General features: G+C 43.7%; 1 protein-coding gene across 1 annotated transcript in view; it reads right to left on the reverse strand.

The window, feature by feature from the left end:
- Window positions 1-3,605: 3,605 nt before the first annotated feature.
- Window positions 3,606-19,422, reverse strand: part of LOC144798758 (extracellular calcium-sensing receptor-like) — a 92,679-nt gene continuing 76,862 nt past the window's right edge. Inside the window, exons 4-5 of the mRNA XM_078669778.1 lie at window positions 4,831-4,954; window positions 3,606-4,742 (exon numbers count right to left, since the gene is read on the reverse strand). Coding sequence (XP_078525904.1) covers window positions 3,823-4,742; window positions 4,831-4,954 — 1,044 coding nt within the window. The 3' untranslated portion in view covers window positions 3,606-3,822. The remainder of the gene's footprint in view (window positions 4,743-4,830; window positions 4,955-19,422) is intronic.

Below are 19,422 nucleotides of genomic sequence, written 5' to 3' on the forward strand. Positions count from 1 at the left end.
TTTATACATTTTCGTAGAATTAAAAGTGCCCACAGGTAATAGGGAAGTGGAAGGAGGGGTGTGCTGTGAAGGGATGTAGTGAAGGTGTATTGAGAAAAAACAATCTTCAATAGAACATCAATATATGTACTTCTTTATATCCACACACAAAAATTTGATTGATCCCCTTGTCAAGGGTCAAAGAAGTATTAATCAATCCATTTGATTATAGACCATGCTTCTGAGACAGCTGTATGAATCCGGCATGGGGTAGAAGCTGGTAGGATGTAGTAGAAGTCTATGTTTCGACCCTGAATATTGCAGGGATGATTACCCTTGCGACGCGGGTCTTCGTCAAGACCAACGGGATGGGAAGGGGAGGAAGGGGTGGGCAACCTCCTAAGGGTAAATAAAAGAGCGACAGTCAAAAAAGGGCCCAAAAAGACCAGGGTCAGGTGAGCGGTGGCATGACATAATATACGAGTTGGTCACTGATTTAAATCAAGCCCGTTTTATCTTGAGCTTATATCTCACTTTGCCAGAGCGTAAATTACGTTTGGTTCCTTCCTTTTTAATAGTGGTTTAACTAGACGTTTGAACGACAACTTCTCCCATACCAAGTTTGGGTCGATTATAGACCATGCTTCTAAGACAGCTGTATGAATCCGGCACGGGGTAGAAGCTGGTAGGATGTAGTAGAAGTCTACGTTTCGACCCTGACAGCTATCTATTTCCTGATGACTGCATGATCAATGTCCTGCATTGGGAATGTAGTCCTTCTCACCTTTCCAAAACACCAGCTCATCTGACTCATAAAGCACAGAGGAAGAAGTAGATTTCCAACCTTTGCTTATGTCCATATTTCAGTTTCCAAAAATTCTGACTAATTGCTTTAAGGACACCTGCTGATTCCATGTTTACATTTGTTTGTAACACTGTTGGTGATATTTACTTTGAATCATTAATCTCAGATGCATTTACCACTGCGCTCAATCTTTACAAAGCTTTTAAACTATTTTTGTTAAAAAATGTTGAGGAAGAAATATCAGCTCACATTTTTAAAGTAATACTCAGTCCATGAACGACTACTGTAAATTTGATACCTTCCTTAACTTGAAAGGAAACGGAGTATCTGCACATAGGGAGTGGTACGTGTACAGACTGTCTTACTGGAGATACAATAAGTGTTTATTAGAAATGCGATTCCGCAGCATTAAAAACACTACAGAAATATAAAAACAATTAATGAAAAAAATGTAAACGGTCTACATTCACATCAAATAATGACTGAGGGGATACAAGTCTTTTTAAAGTTCTTAACAATTGAGGAGGGAATTTGCCCAAATCCATTTCCTTTTCAACATATTTTTATTAAAGTACCAGCTTACCCGTCGCGCTTTGCTGCGATCTCAGAAGAAAGGAAATTTAAGGAAACTTGTTATGATAACATTCAATTTACATTGTGTCATTTTTATTGAAACTTATTCATTTTAGAATGGAAAACATTTCAAAGTGTTGTTTTAATTCTGTTTATTTATTCGAGTGCTTGTGGATACACTATATTTTTTGGTTTTCCGTCTGGTTTGTAGACGAATAAATCAGAAGGTTTTCCGACGCGTGAGCTGGCCACATACAGTTGTCCATGTGAGAAGCACGGATTCTCCAAATCTAGTCCACACACTTGCAGTGATTGTCCTTGTGCTTTGTTGATGGTCATTTCAAAAGCGAGTCGCATCGGAAACTGTAAACGTTCATTATTGGAAAGAATATGAGGGCCCTGGGGGCCGATATTTAACACATTTTAAAAACAAATTTTGCGAGAATCCTTCGCGGGAGTGTACTCAACAACTTTTGACAATTATTATTATTATTTTTTTTTGCCAGAAACCTTCAGGGGAGTGTACTCAACAACTTCTCAAAGTTTCATGCGGATCGGATGAATGGTGTAGTAATGCATAAAGGACAAACAGACATACTTTCGTTTTTATATATATATAGATTCTCATCAACAACAGACATTGATGGACAGAGTCAAACAGCAACTAAAGTGCACATCTTAGTAACCAATGGTCATCTATTGGTATAATCAATAGTAGTCATCAGAAGGTTCTTACGTAATGGGTTATGCCTTCACAGAATAGGAGCGGCATGTTCTTGCATATGGGTTTCATTGCCCATATATACTACCAAGAAGGTGTCTTGAATCAGTCTTAGATATCTAAACATTTGTTCAGTACAACTTTGCCCTATGTTTTATACCTTAAACCCTGCCTACCTACGTTGTATGCTGCACCAGGTAGGCTTGCAGTGGTCCCTCAATGTCTTTATCATGGGATTTAATCAGCAGCAGGGCGATGTAACGCTCTGCTACCTCATGATACACAGCAGCAACGCTCAACCAGCTCCATACTTTCCCGGTCCGGCCCCTCATCCATGAATACCTACCCTACACTTTGCCAGCTGCAGAGCGGTTAACCTTCTAGTCAACAGAGTGACTTCTGCTGCATATTCTAGTAGCATCACTAGAGGAGTACAGTTGACCAACACTGAAGTTATTCTGGTTATAATGTCCTCATTCTCCCTCCAGTCTACATTTTTTGCTGCTGAGGAATAAGCCAGATGGGGTAAATCTGCCCGGGAAGAAGCACATCTGCTACAGCCTGGACTGATCCGGGGTCTAATATATGCAGAAGTGCTGGAGTAAAATTACAGTTTGCCCCGAAATTTGAAACCCCTGTTTGTACCTGTGATTTATGGATGCTGCTGTAGTCTGCCGACAGCAATAATGCAGGCATTCCTCCTCTATCGCTAACCCTAGCTCCATCGCCCATATTGACACAATGTGTTATCTGTCTTCGTACAGGACTCACAATGTAAACCATACAGCTTTGAAGCTAGGGTACCCAGCCTATTTATATATCACTGCCCCATAAACGGCTCAAGTCTAAGCACTGCATGATCTTAGAACAATTGTCCCATTTCCAGTAGCCCAACAAACAGAATACTGTTCATAACAGTTCTCTTGGCACTACCTGGGGACTGCATGCTATAGTCACGAATGGGGAGTAAAGTTGGGGATATGCTTTAGCTCTACTCATTGCTTCAAAGTGCCCAAAGTAAAAACACAATGGTTTAGATAAAATTGGAAGGCTTGGGCAATCAGGAAGTCAGCACCAACCTAAATGTTGCACCTGGTCCGTTTCTTTTGGCAAATGCATCATCTGTCTTGTTGATTGCTAGTAAATCACAAAGTATGACAGTTCAGGAAAGAAATACCTGTCTGTATCAGTTTTTTAGCCCCCCCCCGTGAATGGTAGCATCAGCATCTGCCATCAACATGTAGGCTGTTTCACTCCCCATAATAATCTACTAGCAGCATACACATCCTAGGAAAGAAACCCTTACTCAGGGGAATAGGGATAGTTATGAATAGGTATGGAAATTTGGGTTACACTGGTATCCTAACTATCACAATGCTTCCTAAAAAAAAGGGAACAGTTGAATTCATCTCTCCACCAGTGCTGCCAGCTTGTCCACTGTATGCCAATAGCTGTCTCAGTGTACAAGTTCACTGTCTCTATTCATGAGTCAATGCATGTACACTTAACCATTGAGTACACACCAGTCTTTATTCTACTTGAAACATTTTCATACTTACACTTAATTGTATAACTATTATGCTTTGTTTGTAGGCATCTAGTGGAACAACTTCGACAACATTGTAATAGTGCTGCCAGCTGAAAATGAAACCCACCCCCATTGTGCTACTTCACTATGCACTAGTTCATTGTATACAGTTTAGTTGTGAGTCTCTGATTAACAGAAATTATAACTGCAGTGATGTTATGACTTTTTCTTTTGTGCTGCTCCCCTCCCCATCAGATATTCCTTTGAATTTATATCAGATCTGAATACAATGATAAAACATTTGGGTAAAAATATACAAAATACCAAGGAAGAACTCGCAGACAAAATGGCAAAGACCTCCATGGCCACCATGTACTTGCCCTTGGTGCTGAGGTAGGCTGGAATAAATGACAGCCAGACACATAGGAAGGCCAGCATGCTGAAGGTGATAAATTGAGCCTCGTTGAAGCTGTCTGGTAATTTTCTGGCTATGAAGGCAACTATGAAACTGGCTGTGGCTAAAAGTCCAAGATATCCCAGCATGCACCAGAAAGCAATAAAAGACCCCTCATTACACTCAAGTATTAACACTCCTGGTTTAGAGAGAATGTTATGCTCTGGGAAAGGAGGTGAGACATTTAACCAAGAAAGACAGAGAATGACCTGAATAAGTGTACAGACACCAATGAGTGTATAAGACAGATGAGGTCCAACCCATCTCCTTAAGCTACTGTTGGGTTTGGTGGCATTAAATGCAATTACAACTATGATGGTTTTAGCCAAAATGCAGGAGACACAGAGAGCAAAGATGACACCAAAGGCAACTTGTCGAAGGAGACACTTCTCTGGTGAAGGGTATCCAATGAAGGCCAATGAGCAGAGATAACACAAAGTGAGAGACAGAAGTAGAAGGTAGCTGATAGAGCGATTATTGGCTCGGACAATGGGGGTCTTTCTGTGGAGAAGGAATAGTCCCAGAATTGCAACAGGTAGAAAAGAAAACAAAATGCTGGTGGCTGTCAGCATGGCTCCCAAAGGCTCCTCATAGTAGAGGAACTCAATGAGCTTCTGGACACAGCAGTCTTTCTTCTCATTGGGCCATTGATCCAAAGGGCACTTCAAACACTCAATGGAATCTACAATAGTCAATAAACATTTAATTATTACAACTTGTTGAAATTTGGGAAGCCCATTAATGTGACCTTTTTGTTGATTACCACTCACCTGTCTGATTGGAAATCTCCTCTTGAGGGCATTGCACACACTTGAAGCAGCAGACAGGTTGCCCTTCTTCTGCAACTTTTCTGAAGCCAGGTAGACAACTTGGACTGCACACAGAGACTGGGGGCTGGGGCAAAACAGATAATTGTGAAGGAATTGGCTTTACTTTGAAAATGAAATTGAGGTGAGAATTCTATACTCATGTTGACAAATATAAAATATTGTCCATTTCTATCCCAACTTTGAGTGCTTGCATTCCTTAATGACAGCACGTATCAAACGCTCTGCATTTTCAGATCATATGGGTTATTGCTGACACATGGAGAAGCTTATTAGAGCACACTAGTGACTGAAACGAACAATGCGGACTTACTGATCATTCCAGTGAAACAAGGATTTTCTCATGAATCAGTCAACATATTTTCTCAGTAACATATGACCCTTAATTAAGCAATAATTTACAATAAAAACTTCTTAAAATACTCACTGACTTTGGTCCTATGTGACACATGCATTGCTCAAAAGCTATAGAAATTTGTAATATATAGCACAAATATGCATAGAGCTATCTTGAGGTAAATATCTGCAAATTGCTTTTAAGGTTAACATAACTAATTGTTTTCCAACTGTTACATTTGAAAAGCTTAAAGTAATTGTATGCCCTATATGTTTTCTTAAAAAAAAATATCTAATTGCTTTTGGACTTTGGTTATGGATATTTGTTACAGATTCAATATGATTACATGTATTTTTTACAAAAGAGAGGATGGTCCGCATATGCACCAAACTGTGGTAGTAGAGGCTTAGAGAGTGCTGCATTTTTCAAAGGCAAGACAGAGTTGTGATTCAACTAACCCAAATAAACACAGTTCTGCCCCCACCATGCACTCTTTATGACCTCACACATTACACCAACCATGGCATTAAATGACATAATTAATGACATCTCTAATGGCATGATTGAGGACATTACTTATGACATCATACAGTCATTATGATATCGCCCTATAGGGTTTAGTGTGGACAATTTTCTATATGCCTCAAAGTGAATACCCATTTCCATACTTCATATTACCCTACATTTTAGGTCAAGGGGTTGCCAGCTAAGTCATTCTAAAGACTATTTATTCCAGGCCCAATGGATGACACTCAGTAGTTTAGTAAGATACACTATATACATTCCTGAAATGGGCACAGTGCTGTACTAACTGAGAGCCATGATTACAAGAACCTGTGAGAGATACCCCAACATTATATATATATATATATATATATACGAAATTGTCCTCCAAAAAAAAGAACGAGGCAGGACCCGGAGGGGAACAGGTGAGACAGGCTTTATTGTTCAGAGCAACAGCAAGGGTGGCGGCAAATGCATTTCGGCGGGGTGTGCCTTCTTCAGTGCCCTGCACCCGATGCAATCCTGTTGTGTTGAGATTTCCTGCTGCCTAGAAGTAATCAGCGTAGGTCCGCCCCTCCCTAAAGCAATGCAGCACACCTGTGGGAGTTCGTGGTAAAATCCTGAACTACCACTCCCAGGATGCCACATGTTGAGGGCGCCCCAGGCCGGTGGAATAGGGAGAGAATGGAGTTGGAATCACGCTGCGGCCCCTGTGGCAGGATCCGTGATGGCATTGGCGATCTCCCAAGCAAACAAGTCCGCCCTCGAGTCCCCTCACTTCGCCACAGCCCTTGTTTCAGCATGTCCATATGAGCAGTGGCTAGATTTGCGCAGTGCAAAAATGCCCAAAAAGAGGTGGAATACCTCTACTGTTCAGGGGCCCCCGAAACAGAGGCGGGTACCAGACAATCCAGTCCATGGAAATGTACACTGCCGTGAAGCAACGCCAGGTTATGTCCAGACCCAAGATGTGGCAAGGGTTCCTGCAATGTGCAACTGGCAAGCACATGAAGGTTATATACGAAATATATATATATATATATATATATATATAGAGAGAGATGTATATGTATATATGCATGAATGTATGGATGCATGTGTGTATATATATATATATAGATATATATATCGAAATGAAGATCTACACTGAAGGAAGCCCTTCCTGGCAGACAGGGGCTCATGAGCAGGCGTCACCGCTATTATATTCCAAAAGCAAAACCTCCGATTGCAGAAGTAAAATGAGCCCACCTGCCGGTTTAGTAGCAAGTTTTCTTTATTGGTAGAAAGTTCTTACAAGCACTCGCACACACGCCCACTGGGACGGGACATTTAATTGTGGTGAACAGGGGCAGGAAGTGCCCGAAACGCTTCTGGCTTGACATTTGTGCCTGGAGTGTGAATGGCAAAAGGCTTGTGCAACCCACAGAATAAAGGTTTCAACACACCAGGTAGTGGCTTCTTCAACTCTGTGGCAAATTTTCTTTGCATTAAGCGGCTTGCACAAGCCGTGAGGAGGCCCCACTGCATACTGTGCGGAACAGCAACGTCATAAATCAAGAGATGCTGCATGTGCGGTGAGTCCATTCTGTGGGTGAATATTCACACGGACTAGATGCCATGGACACTGCAAGCATGCCCACGTTGGTAAGATGTATATATTTGGGGAATACAATGGCACTCACATGGGTTCATTTAAAAAGCGGACTACGTGGGCCAAGATGCACTCGCACACACACCCACTGGTGCAGGACATTTAATTGTGTGCAGATGGTCCGCTTGCTGTTGAGATTTCCATTGCCAATGAACAGGGGCAGGAAGTGCCCGAAACGCGTCTGGCTTGAAATTTGTGCCTGGAGTGTGAATGGCGAAAGGCTCGTGCAACCCGCAGAATAATGGTTTCAACTCACCCGGCAGTGGCTTCTTCAACTCTGTGGCAACTTTTCTTTATATACATTTAGATAAATATGTATGTGTGTATATATGTGTATAAACATATATAGATATATAGATATATATCAAAATGGAAATCTAAGCTGAAGGAAGCCCTTCCTGGCAGACCAGGGCTCGTGAGCGGGCGTCACCGCTATTATATTCCAAAAGCAAAAACCTCCAATTGCAGAAGTAAAACAAGCCCACCAGCCGATTAAGTAGCAAGTTTTTTTTATTGGTAGAAAGTTCTTACAAGCATGACACGTTTCGACTCTGACTGAGACTTAATCACATGCAACACCTGATGTGAGCAGTTGCTTGCTTTATAAAGTTCACTATCCCTAGACATGGAAGATGGACTACGGACCTTTTCACAGTGTTTAAATGTAATATTTACTCTATCAGTAGTGATTTACCTGGGTATCATGGTTATTAAAAAAATACTCGCCATAATTTGGCATCTAAAAAATGATTAATCTTTTTTCTGCATCCTTTCGTTCTGGACCACAATACCAACAATGCATTGCCACTGTCTTTTCGCATCCGTATAATGTCTGTTCTGCTTTTATCATTTTAAAATTCAAATTGTTGCATCTTCTGCCATTTCAGACGATGCATTGTTGGGAATATGTGAAGTCATCAGCAGTGCATTGCGGGGGTGCGAGTTATAGTTAGATAAACTAACTATAACGGCCGAATTTCTCTGGTTTTGTACGAGTGAAATGTCCAACTAACTATAACGACCCTAAAACCTGTGTTTTTTTCAGTGAATTTCTAAGGTTTTTCAAATGCTAATTCTTAACTATAACATCCCTGAAACTTCTGTTTTTTTTCAGTAAATTTCTAAGTTATTTTAAATGCTAATTTCTAAATATGCCTACATAGGTAAGACATGTGCAGTAAGATGAAGAAAGGGGCAGAAAGAAGCAAGAGAAGTGCAGAAAGAGGCAACAGAAGTCCAGAAAGAGGAAGAAAGGTAAAGAAAGAAGCAAGAGAAGTGCAGCAGAAAGAACGAAAACAGATGCAGAACCGGGGAGGCCACGAACACCTGCATCTCAGGTTATACAGGACATCTAGTAAAACCGGTAAAGTTAAACACGTCCTCCCCGCAAATGCTGTTTTCAACAACTACTAAAACGTTGGCCCCCGACCAAGAAGTATTCATCTTCGGGTCTGTACCAAATGACCAGAGCCCAGCCCTAGATGGTGGTGGGAGGACGGCGGAAGACTCGTCATTAGGCAACCAGCCCCTATTGACACAGCCTCAACGACCACTTGCCTCCAACAAGCAAAAGGCAGGTTGCACCCCACCGCCTGCTGTGCCGCCAACCACCACCGACGCATTCCCCCAAGTAAGCCAGCTAGTGAACTCACCCTCCCAGTCATCTCAACACTTTAACAGCTCAAAGGAGGTTATTTCAGCGTCTCACCGTCAATTAATCTTTCCACAAATCCACAAGTTCCTTAACCAGGCATCCAACAATGTTGTTGAAAACCTACTCCAGCTGGACACTAATAGTCCTCCAAAGGGAAGCCCGGTCCTGCCCATCCAACAACAATGCTTGCTTTCACCCCTAACAGTAAAAATAACTTCACCCAACTCATTTCATAAACCTGACACAAACGATTACAACCCAGCGGACTTGTCCCTATTTCTGAAAAACTTGCAATCCCCTCCTATTCCAAGTCCGAAAATAACCAAACAGCAAGAAGCACCCTCCACACAGAGTCTTTGGCCCCAACTACTTGAAACATTTCAATCGACAGTTCTTGCATTAAACTACCATTCAGATAAACTGGACACACAGGTTGACTTATTGAACACGCTAGCAGTATTTACAGTAGGGATCGACAATAAACTAGACAAACTGAATAATTTAATCATTGACGCACATCATTGACGCACAATCATCCTCAAAACTACTACAGACGGTTTGCTGCTGCTCCCCTATTATCGACTCACTCTCCTCTCTGCCAGCTATCCTCTCCATCGTTATAGACGAGGTTAAGCAGCTGAAAGAAGGCGGCTCGCAAAAAAATCTCCATAAGAGATTGTAAACCTCTACAAACCCGTGTTTAGAACCTGATAACACCCAGTTACCCTTTGCATCTGCTCCCCAGACAAGTGGGGACCAAGATCCCCAACCAGGCGAAGGCACCAACCAAATATCACCACCTTTGCATCAAATGCTCTCACGGACCTTAGCTCCGGTCCCATTCGGGCTAGTAAACAACATCAACCCCAATGGGGGCGAGCCCCAAGGCAGTATGGTGACCTCAGAATCCCTCAACTCAGAAATAAAGTCCGCCCCTATGCCCCCCCTTTCCAAGAGAGAGCGCAAACGCCAACGCAAACATAGAAATAAACATAAAGTCAAAGAAACATCTGCCCCCCAGAAATTATTTCCCGTTTTTACAACGACTTCCAAGAAGGCAGGTGTAAACATTTTATCAACTCCTTCATCCCCTATAAAGGTAGCGCACAAGGATCCACCAGGGGGCCTATCCCTAAGTCCTAGTCGAAACCCCTCCTCAAACGGTGGTGCCCCAAGCATTCCATCTGGCTCTCAAGGGGCACATGCACAAATAGAGGGACCCGTTCTGCAGCTCGATACAGAAATACCAAGGGCACCATACAGGGATCCTCCCATCGCGAGGCACATAGGAACTGACTCACATCTCCAACCAGCCCCTCAACCCCCTCTGGCAGAGCAAGAAAAACACAATACAGACATTACTCCTCCAAAAACAATTTTCATTCATAAACCAACCAATCTACAAACTAGGCAGGTAACGTGGCCAGAATCTCAACATCAGCCTCCTCCCCCTCAAAGAACAGACATAGGGGTCTCTCTTGAAAAAGCCCATAGCCCAATTAAAACTCACGGCCTCACAGGGATCAAAAGTGACCTAAAACATACTATGATCCTATTAGTCCCCGAATATAAATCAAGGGGGAGGCACGACACCCTTAACAGGTCAAACATATTAAAACTAGCAAAAGACATCCCGGGGCTTGAAGCACTATTATCGGATGATATAGTCTCAATTGAATTCCTGCCCCCGAGGGGCTCCCAACCTTCCGAAGCAACTCTGGTGTCATTTAGATCACCCCACTGGGCAGGAGTGTTCATGGACCTCAAAACCGCCTTTCGTGATTGGGGCATCAGGATTTACCCGTACTCCACCCCTGGCTACCCCACAGTGTTTTTAAATCGGCCAGGAGAAGGAACAAAAGCAGAAAGTCTCTCAGCTGGCTACAAAACTAAGCCTTACTCAATCCTAAAAAACGCGCTGGGGATTGCAGATACACAGATACCCCACTCTACTGGGGGACAAGACCCCGACAACATCCAGGGATGGGGATGGCTACCGGCTGTCCTGGCATGTGGGAAAACAGTCTGACCACAGGATGTGCCTTCAGTGGATCAAAACCACCAAGCACCGGTACATCCATACCTTCAAAAAACCGTGATCAAGACAAAGACAGACTCCGTTTTCACATTGTGTTCATGGAACATCAGTGGCCTCCAGCACAAATTAAACGATCTAGAGACACATTCCTTCATATACGGGCACGCACTAATTGCCCTGCAAGAAACATGGGCAACTCAGAGCTCACCAGTCACAGGGTTTATTGAAATATGGAGGCCAGGAATTAGAGTCTGCCGCTATGGCCACCCAAAAGGGGGTCTGTCAATCTATGTTTCAAATACCCTGAAAGGTCCGATTGTTCCGCTATACTTTGAGGAAGACTGGCTACTTGGGGTTAAAATTAAATCATGGGCCAAGCAACGCTCACTTCTTCTCCTCAATGTGTATATCAATCCAAGCACACAGTCAAAAAAAGGTCATCTGGCACGCTTATTCACAATCATGAGCGATTTGGCCGCTGACCACCCTGATTCGGACTGCATAGCAACGGGGGACTTCAACACAAATCTCTTCCAGGGCAAACCTACAAACCTCGATGGACTCTCTCCATTTACTCAACTGGATGTGCCAGAGAAATCTAAGCCTCCAAACCAAGCCCATTGTGCCCTGGGCGAGCTCCTCGTGTTACAACTCTTCAGCGCTGGATACCTGGTAATGAATGGAAGGACACCGGACGACACCCCCCCAAACTGGACCTGGACAAACGGGCACAAGAAAACCTTTCTGGACTTCTCTATCTGCAACTCAGACCTGTTCCTCCATCTGGCCAGCTTTAGCATCCAACCACGACAGGAAAGTGATCACCGTCCACAGGTTATTACTCTTAACATAAAGCCGGAGTACCATTCGCCTGCCTTAAGTACTTGTACTGGGATTTATACCGAGAATTTGAGGCGCTTAAAATGGAGCGACGATATAGGCCCTAACATCACGAAGGCAAGTTTGGCGCTACTCAATGGGGTCACAAATCAGACGGCTTCCCCGATTACCGTATGGACGTCCCTCTGTGTACAACTGGTCACGCTTTTTCCTGTCAAACATCACCAACACAACGCCAGGTCAATCCGGCAGTTTTCACTCTCAACCCAGTCGAGGGCGCTGAAGAAAGCCAGGAACAACGCCTTGCGGGCATTTACAAAATCCCCAGGAAATAATGACCTCAGTAAAGTGTACAAATCAGCGCAAAAAACATTCAGGATGGCCACACAAAAAGACAAACGTCTATATCAAAACCAGCTATGGGCCAAGCTTCTTTGGGAAAGCAAAAACCGCAACGCGAGAAAAATTTGGGCTTTGATCAACCGCTCCACCTCGGGGGCATCAAAACTTGGGTCGGCAAACATACAGGAATCAGACTGGGCTGTCTTCCTGACCGACCACTTTAGGTCCCCGGAAAGCACTGCGACAATAGGAACCAGCCCCTCCAAAGCGGGAGAAGCTCCCCAAAGTATCGGCAGTCGCAAGAACTCAAACTGTGAAGGCTATTGTACTGACGAGATCAAGATCAATGAAGAAATGGTTGTCAACGCCGTGACAAAAGCAAGATCGGACGGGGCCCCGGGCCCAAATGGTTTGCCTCAGAGACTGTTTAAATCCAACAAAGCTTTTTGGTCAGGGCACTTAACCACCTTGTTTAATTTTGTGCTTAGGACTTCTACTGTTCCAGATTCCTGGCGTGGGGCTATAATTCACCCAATCCATAAATCGGGCTCCCGCGCCACCCCAAGCAACTATAGACTAATCGCCCTCCTTGACATCGAGGCAAAGCATTACGCAGGTATTCTTCTGAAGGAACTGAAGGGATGGGCAGAACAGCGGGATTTGCTACCAACGAATCAAACAGGCTTTGCTGCCAATTCAGGGACCCTGACTAACTTGCTTACATTGCCTATAATTATCGACAAAACGCTTTCATCATCAAGATCTGTGCACTGTTGTTTTGTTGATTTTAAAGCTGCGTTTGACCGAGTCCCAAGGGCAGCCCTATGGGGTAAACTGAAAAAATGGGGGATCCCTGAAAAACTTCTGGATGCAATAATCCAACTTCATTCACACACCTGGGTCCAGGTGAAGCTGGGGTCCGGCATGCACCTCTCACGGAAAATCATGACAACCAGAGGAGTCAAACAGGGGTGCGTACTGGCCCCCCTCCTTTTCAACCTGTTTATTGCAGACCTGCCGGTCTCACTTGATGAAATAAACAGTCACCCCCCTAAGGTTGGAGGCGTAGTAATAAGCAATCTTCTTTACGCCGACGATCTGGTTCTTTTTAGCCACACTCGGGTCGGACTCCAAAGGCTTTTGGACAGGCTACACAGTTACACATCTAAGAACCAACTTGAGGTAAACTTAAAGAAAACCCAAGTTGTGTCCTTTGGAAGGAAACGCAATGGAGGTGGCGCGTGGTCATATAATAATAATAATTTAACAACAGGACGCTCATACAAATATTTAGGGGTCTACTTTGACTCCAGGGGTAATTTCCTCAAACAGCGTGACGAAATTGCACTAAAAGCCACGATCCTACAGGTCACATTATCTAAGCTTGCTAAAGAGCTGTCCGGTCCAACTCTCTCATTCCTACTGGAAATTTTGAGAGCAAAAATCGGACCCTCCCTTACGTATGGTAATGAAATATTTAGGGGTAAGCTAAACACAACTCTGAATCAACTTGTGACCAAGATTTATAAAAAAGTGTTACATTTGCCCAAATCTGCCTCTGCTGCTCAGATCAGGCTAGAATTGGGCTTATTAAATCATGAGGCCTCCAACATCGGCACATATTTAAACTTCTGTCACAAACTCAGAAAAGCAGCTATAGGTACTTTAGAGTCCATAGTTTGGTTGGAGATCAGTCAGAAGAACCCCGGGGGCTCGTATGGCCGCCTCTTTACAGACGCTATCCGCGAAATGGCGGTGGGTGATCTATGGGCTCTCAATCCCAGCATGACAGCATTTAAAATATGTATCAAAAAGAGTGTCAGAATGTGCTCACTTATTATGGACAAAGAGCTACTCCGTAGACGCAGTCATGCATGGTCAGTCATGAACTCATATGGGCGCATATCTCCGGCTACTTACCTCTCCTGCACCTATTCATTGTATTTAAAGCGGAGTTTTCTGGCCATTAGATTGGGGGTTTGGCGTTTTTTAAAAGACCTGCCCCCATGGCAGCGCACCACGGAAGATTTAACCTGCAGAGGGTGCGGCATGACAACTGAAATGCTAGAGCATGTGGTCTGCTTATGCCCAGCACTTACGTCCCAACGCAGACGTAAACTTAGAGCAGAGTGGAACAGGTTGGGTGTTCGGACCTGTAGACAGGCAATTATCACCTCTCTGTGCCCAGAAAACATACCCCTGAATATCGCCATTGCAACATATATTCGGGATGCTTATCGCATCTTTACAGCAAAGGCGCAAGGAGCAGCAACCGCCCGCGCTGCTCTGCCCAGTGACCCAAACCAAGCAGCTTTTAAGCCTCTAGTTCTAAGTATAGAATTATGAGTCCTAGCTGTTAAACGTCTGCACATGAATTCTCCCTGCTCTCGGCAAAGTGTTATCGCTGTCTAATACCCAATTGTTTTAATCTTTAAGGTGCAATATAATTCGAGTAACAGGCGTCGATAGTTTTTTATTGTTTAACTGTGAACAAGTATGTTTTGTAGTTTTTTAATTACTATGTATCAATTTGTGGATTCAATTTGTCATTTTTTTTTAAGGATATCTCTCTTTTATCCAAATAAAGATTTTATTATTATTATTATTAGATGCAGAAAGAGGCCTACTTTGACTGTACAACAGACTCATACAAAGTAGCCTAATCACTAATCCTTCTTCCAAGACGTCTTAAACCTCACTTTTCTCTTGAAGGTTCAATATTAATCAATTTCTCAGAATGTTAGGCCTACCTACCAAATATAAAACAGCAATACTAAGCATATCACTGTTGTAAGTCTGACCAAGTGTGTGAAGGTAAGCTTGCATGTCTCTGCTTTTACTGAGTGACAGGTTACATAAAAAGAAACATAGAAATACTCAAATACCTGTCTTTCAAACAGCATACTCTGTATATATGTGTAAAAATACATGTATCTATTACTTTCTGCTCATAATACAGGGCACATGGGCATTCAATAGTATATTTGAGGGGCTCTAAAACACCTGTATATAGAAGACATGTCTGCCTGTGCAACTGAATGACAGAGCAGAACTGAGAACATTTGACCACCTATAGAAGAAGCTACTCACTTTTTAAGCTACCATCTTCAGATGCATAACACATGTGAGAATACACACAAGTAGACATATGTCTCAGTCACAAGAGCACGCAGACCGTTAAACTTGACAGCTTGCACTTCAATTTGAGTACAGTAAAAAGTGAGAAAAATACAGAAAGAAGCAAGAGATGTACAGAAAAACAAAAGAAGTGGAGAAAGAAGTAACAGAGGTGCAGAACGAGGTAACAAGGTTGCAGAAAAAGAGAAGAGGGGTGGCGAAAGAGGCAAATGGCTGCAGAAAGAAGCAAGAGAGCTGAAGATAGAAACAAAAGAAATGCAGAAAGAGGCAAGCGGGGTAGAGAAAGAGGGAAGAGGGTTGCAGAAAGAGGTAAAAGGGGTGTAGAAAGAAGCAAGAGAGATGAAGAAAGAAACAAAAGTATAGAAAGGAGCAACAGAGATGCATAAAGAGGCAAGAGGAGTGCAGAAAGAGGGATGAGGGTGCAGAAATAGGCATGAGGGGTACAGAGAGAAGCAAAAGAGGTACAGAAATAAGCAAAAGTGGAAAAAGAAGCAACAGAGGTGCAGAAAGACAGATGAAGGGTGGGGAAAGAGGCAAACGACGTGAAGAAAGAAGTAACAGAGATGATAAAAGGGGGAAAAGGGGTAGGGAAAGAGGCAAGAGGGGTACAGAAAGAAGGAAGAGAGGTACAGAAAGAAATAAAAGTACAGAAAGAGGCAAAATTAGTGCATAAAGACGGAAGAGGGGTGCAGAAAGAGGCACAAGGGGTGCAGAAAGAAGCAAGAGGGGTACAGAAAGAAGCAAGAGAAATGTATAAAGAAGCAACAACGATGCAGAAAGGGGGAAGTGGGTGGAGAAAGAGGCAAGAGGGATATAGAAAGAAACAAAAGAAGTACAGAAAGAAGGAAGAGAGGTGAAGAAAGAGGCAAGAGGGGAGAAGAAAGAAATAAAATAGGCACGGAAAGAGGCACAAGGGTTGCAGAAAGAAGGGACAGAGGTGCAGAAAGAGGTAAAAGGGATGCAAAAGAAGTGCACAAAGAAGGAACAGAGGTGCAAAATGAGTTAAGAGGGGTATAGAAAGGAACAAAAGAAGTGCAGAAAGTGGCAACAGAGGTGCAGAAGGAGGCAACAGAAATTCAGAGAGAAGCAAGAGGAGTGCAGAAAGAGGGAAGAGGGGTGCAGAAAGAGGCACAAGGGGTGCAGAAAGAAGCAAGAAAGGCACAAAAAGAAGCAAAAGAAGTGCAGAAAGAAGGAACAGGGGTGCAGAAAGGCAAGATGGATATAGGAAGAAGGAAGATGGGTGTAAAAAGTCACAAGGGGTACAGAAAGAAGCAAGAGGGGTATAGAAAAAAGCAAGAGAGTTGCTGAAAGAAACAACAGAAATGGAGGAAAAAGGAACAGGGATGCAGAAAGAGGGATGGGGTGCAGAAAGATGCAAGAGAAGTACAGAAAGAAGCAACAGAGATGCAAAAAGGGGGAGCAGGGGTGGAGAAAGTGGCAAGAGGGAGACATATAATAGCAAGAGAGGTGCAGAAAAAAACAAAAGAAGAACAGAAAGAAAGAACAGAGGTGCAGAAAGAGAGTGGTTGTGTGGAGGCAAGGGTGTGCAGAAAGAAACAGAAGTGCAGACACAAGGAACAGAGGTGCAGAAAGAGGGAAGCGGGTGCAGAAAGAGGCAAAAAGGTGCAGAAAGAGGCGAAAAGAGTGCAGAAAGAAGTGAGAGGTACAGAAAGAAACATAGGAAGTGCAGAAAGAAAGAAGGAACTGAGGTGCAGAAAGAGGCAAGAGGGGTGCAGGAATATGGGTATGAAAGAGGTACAAGGGGTGCAGAAAGAAGCAAGAGAGGTGCAGAAAAGGGGAAGAGTGGTGGAGAAAGAGGCAAGAGGGGTACAGCAATAAACAAAAGAAGTGCAGAAAGAAGGAACAGAGGCGCAGAAAGAGTCAGGAGGGTGCAGAAAGAGGGAAGAGGGGTGCAGAATGAGGCAAGAGAGGTGCAGAAAGAGGTAATAGGGATGCACAATGAAGCAAGTGAGGTGCAGAAAGAGCCAACAGAGGTGCAGAAAGAGGCTAAAGGGGTGCATAAAGAAGTAAGAGGTGCAGATAGAAACAAAAGAAGTGCAGAAAGATGCAACAGAGTTGCAGAAAGAGGCAAGAGGGGTGCAGGAAGAGGGGTATGAAAGAGGCACAAGGGGTGCAGAAAGGAGCAAGAGATGTACAGAAAGAAGCAACAGAGATACAGAAAGAAGCAACAGAGATGCAGAAAGAAGCAACAAAGGTGCAGAAAGAGGAAAGAGGGGTGGAGAAAGTAACAGGAGAAGTACAGAAAAAAAGCAAAAGAAGTGCAGGAAGAAGGAACACAGGTGCAGAAAGAGGGAAGGGATGCAGAAAGAGGCACAAGGGTGGCAGAAAAAAGGGACAGAGGTGCAGAAAGAAGCAATAGAAGTGCAGAAAGATGCAAAAGAGGTGCAGAAAGAGGGTTGAGGGGTGCAAAAAGAGGCAAGAGAAGTGCATAGAGAAGCAACAGAGATGCAAAAAGGCAGAACAGGGCTGGGGAAAGTGGCAAGAGGGATGCAGAAAGAAGCAAGAGAGCTGCATAAAGAAACAGAAGAAGTACCAAAAGAAGAAACAGAGGTGCAGAAAGAGGGGAGAGGGGTGCAGAAAGAGGCACAAGGGGTACGGAAAGAAGCAAGAGGTGCAGAAAGAAACCAAAGAAGAGCAGAAAGAAGGAAAAAAGGTGTAGAAAGAAGCAAGAGTGATGCACAAAGAGGGAAGAGGGGTGTGAAACAGGCATGAGGAGTGCAGAAAGAAGCGAGAGGAGTGCAGAAAGAAGCAACAGAGGTGCCAAAAGAGGCAAGAGGGGTGCAAAAAGAGGGAAAAGGGATGCAGAAAGCAGCAAAAGGGGTGTAGAAAAAGGTGAGAGCTGCAGAAAGAAACAAAAGAAATGCAGAAAGAAGGAACAGAGGTGAAGAGGCAAGAGGGGTGCAGGATGAGGGATATGAAAAGCGGCACAAGGGGTGTAGAAAGAAGTAAGAGATGTGCGGAAAGAAGCAACAGAGGTACAGAAAGAGGGCATAGGGGTTGAGAAAGAGACAAGAGAAGTGCAGAAAGAAGCTACAGAGATGCAGAAAGGGGGAAGAGAGGCGGAAAAAGAGGCAAGAGGGTGCAGAAAGAGGCAGGAGGTGTGCAGAAAGAGAGAAGAAGGGTACAGAATGAGGCAAGAGAGGTGCAGAAGAGGCAATAGGTGTGCACAATGAAGCAAGTGAGGTGCGGAAAGAGCCAACAGAGGTGCAGAAAGTTGCAAAGGGTTGCAAAAAGAAGTGAGAGGTGCAGATAGAAACAAAAGAAGTGCAGAAAGAAGGAACAGAGGTGCAGAAAGAGGCAAGAAGGGTGCAGGAAGAGGGGTATGAAAGAGGCACGAGGGGTGCAGAAAGAAGCAAGAGAGGTGCAGAAAGAGGGAAGAGGGGTGGAGAAAGAGACAAGAGAAGTTCAGAAAGAATCAACAGTGATGCATAAAGGGGGAAGAAGGGTGGAGAAAGAGACAGGAGGGGTATAGAAAGAAGCAGAGAGGTGCAGAAAGAAACAAAAGAAGTGCAGGAAGAAGGAACAGAGGTGCAGAAAGAGGCAAAAGAGATGCAGAAAGTAGAAGAGATTTGCAGATAGAGGCAAGAGAAATGCAGAAAAAGAAAGAAAAGTACAGAAAGAAGCAACAGAAATGCAAAACGAAACAGGAGAGGCACAGAAACAAGCAAGGGTGGCTTGCACACCATTAGTACCAATTTAACACCCACATTTAGCAATAAGTAACACGTGAGCACTCCAGCTTTGCAAAGGGCCTTCTACCATGCTGTAACACTTGTCGCTTCATTTGTGGTAACGGTTTAGCCATTTGAGCTAGAAACAAGGCTTTTTTTGTTCAAATCTGCAGATTAGGCAGCAGATGATGGATTATGTGGCTAATGCGGAAAATGTATAATTGTGTGAAAGTCGGTGCAGCCAAACAGTCGCATAATTCCAGTGGCCCTGCTCATACCTCTGACTAGGTCCAGAAGTGCTCCTCAGTGGTTCCTCCTTTCTTTGCCTCATTGAGTTTA

The sequence above is a fragment of the Lissotriton helveticus genome, chromosome 12 (genome assembly GCF_964261635.1).
Source record: "Lissotriton helveticus chromosome 12, aLisHel1.1, whole genome shotgun sequence".
In the NCBI taxonomy this organism is placed as follows: domain Eukaryota; kingdom Metazoa; phylum Chordata; class Amphibia; order Caudata; family Salamandridae; genus Lissotriton; species Lissotriton helveticus.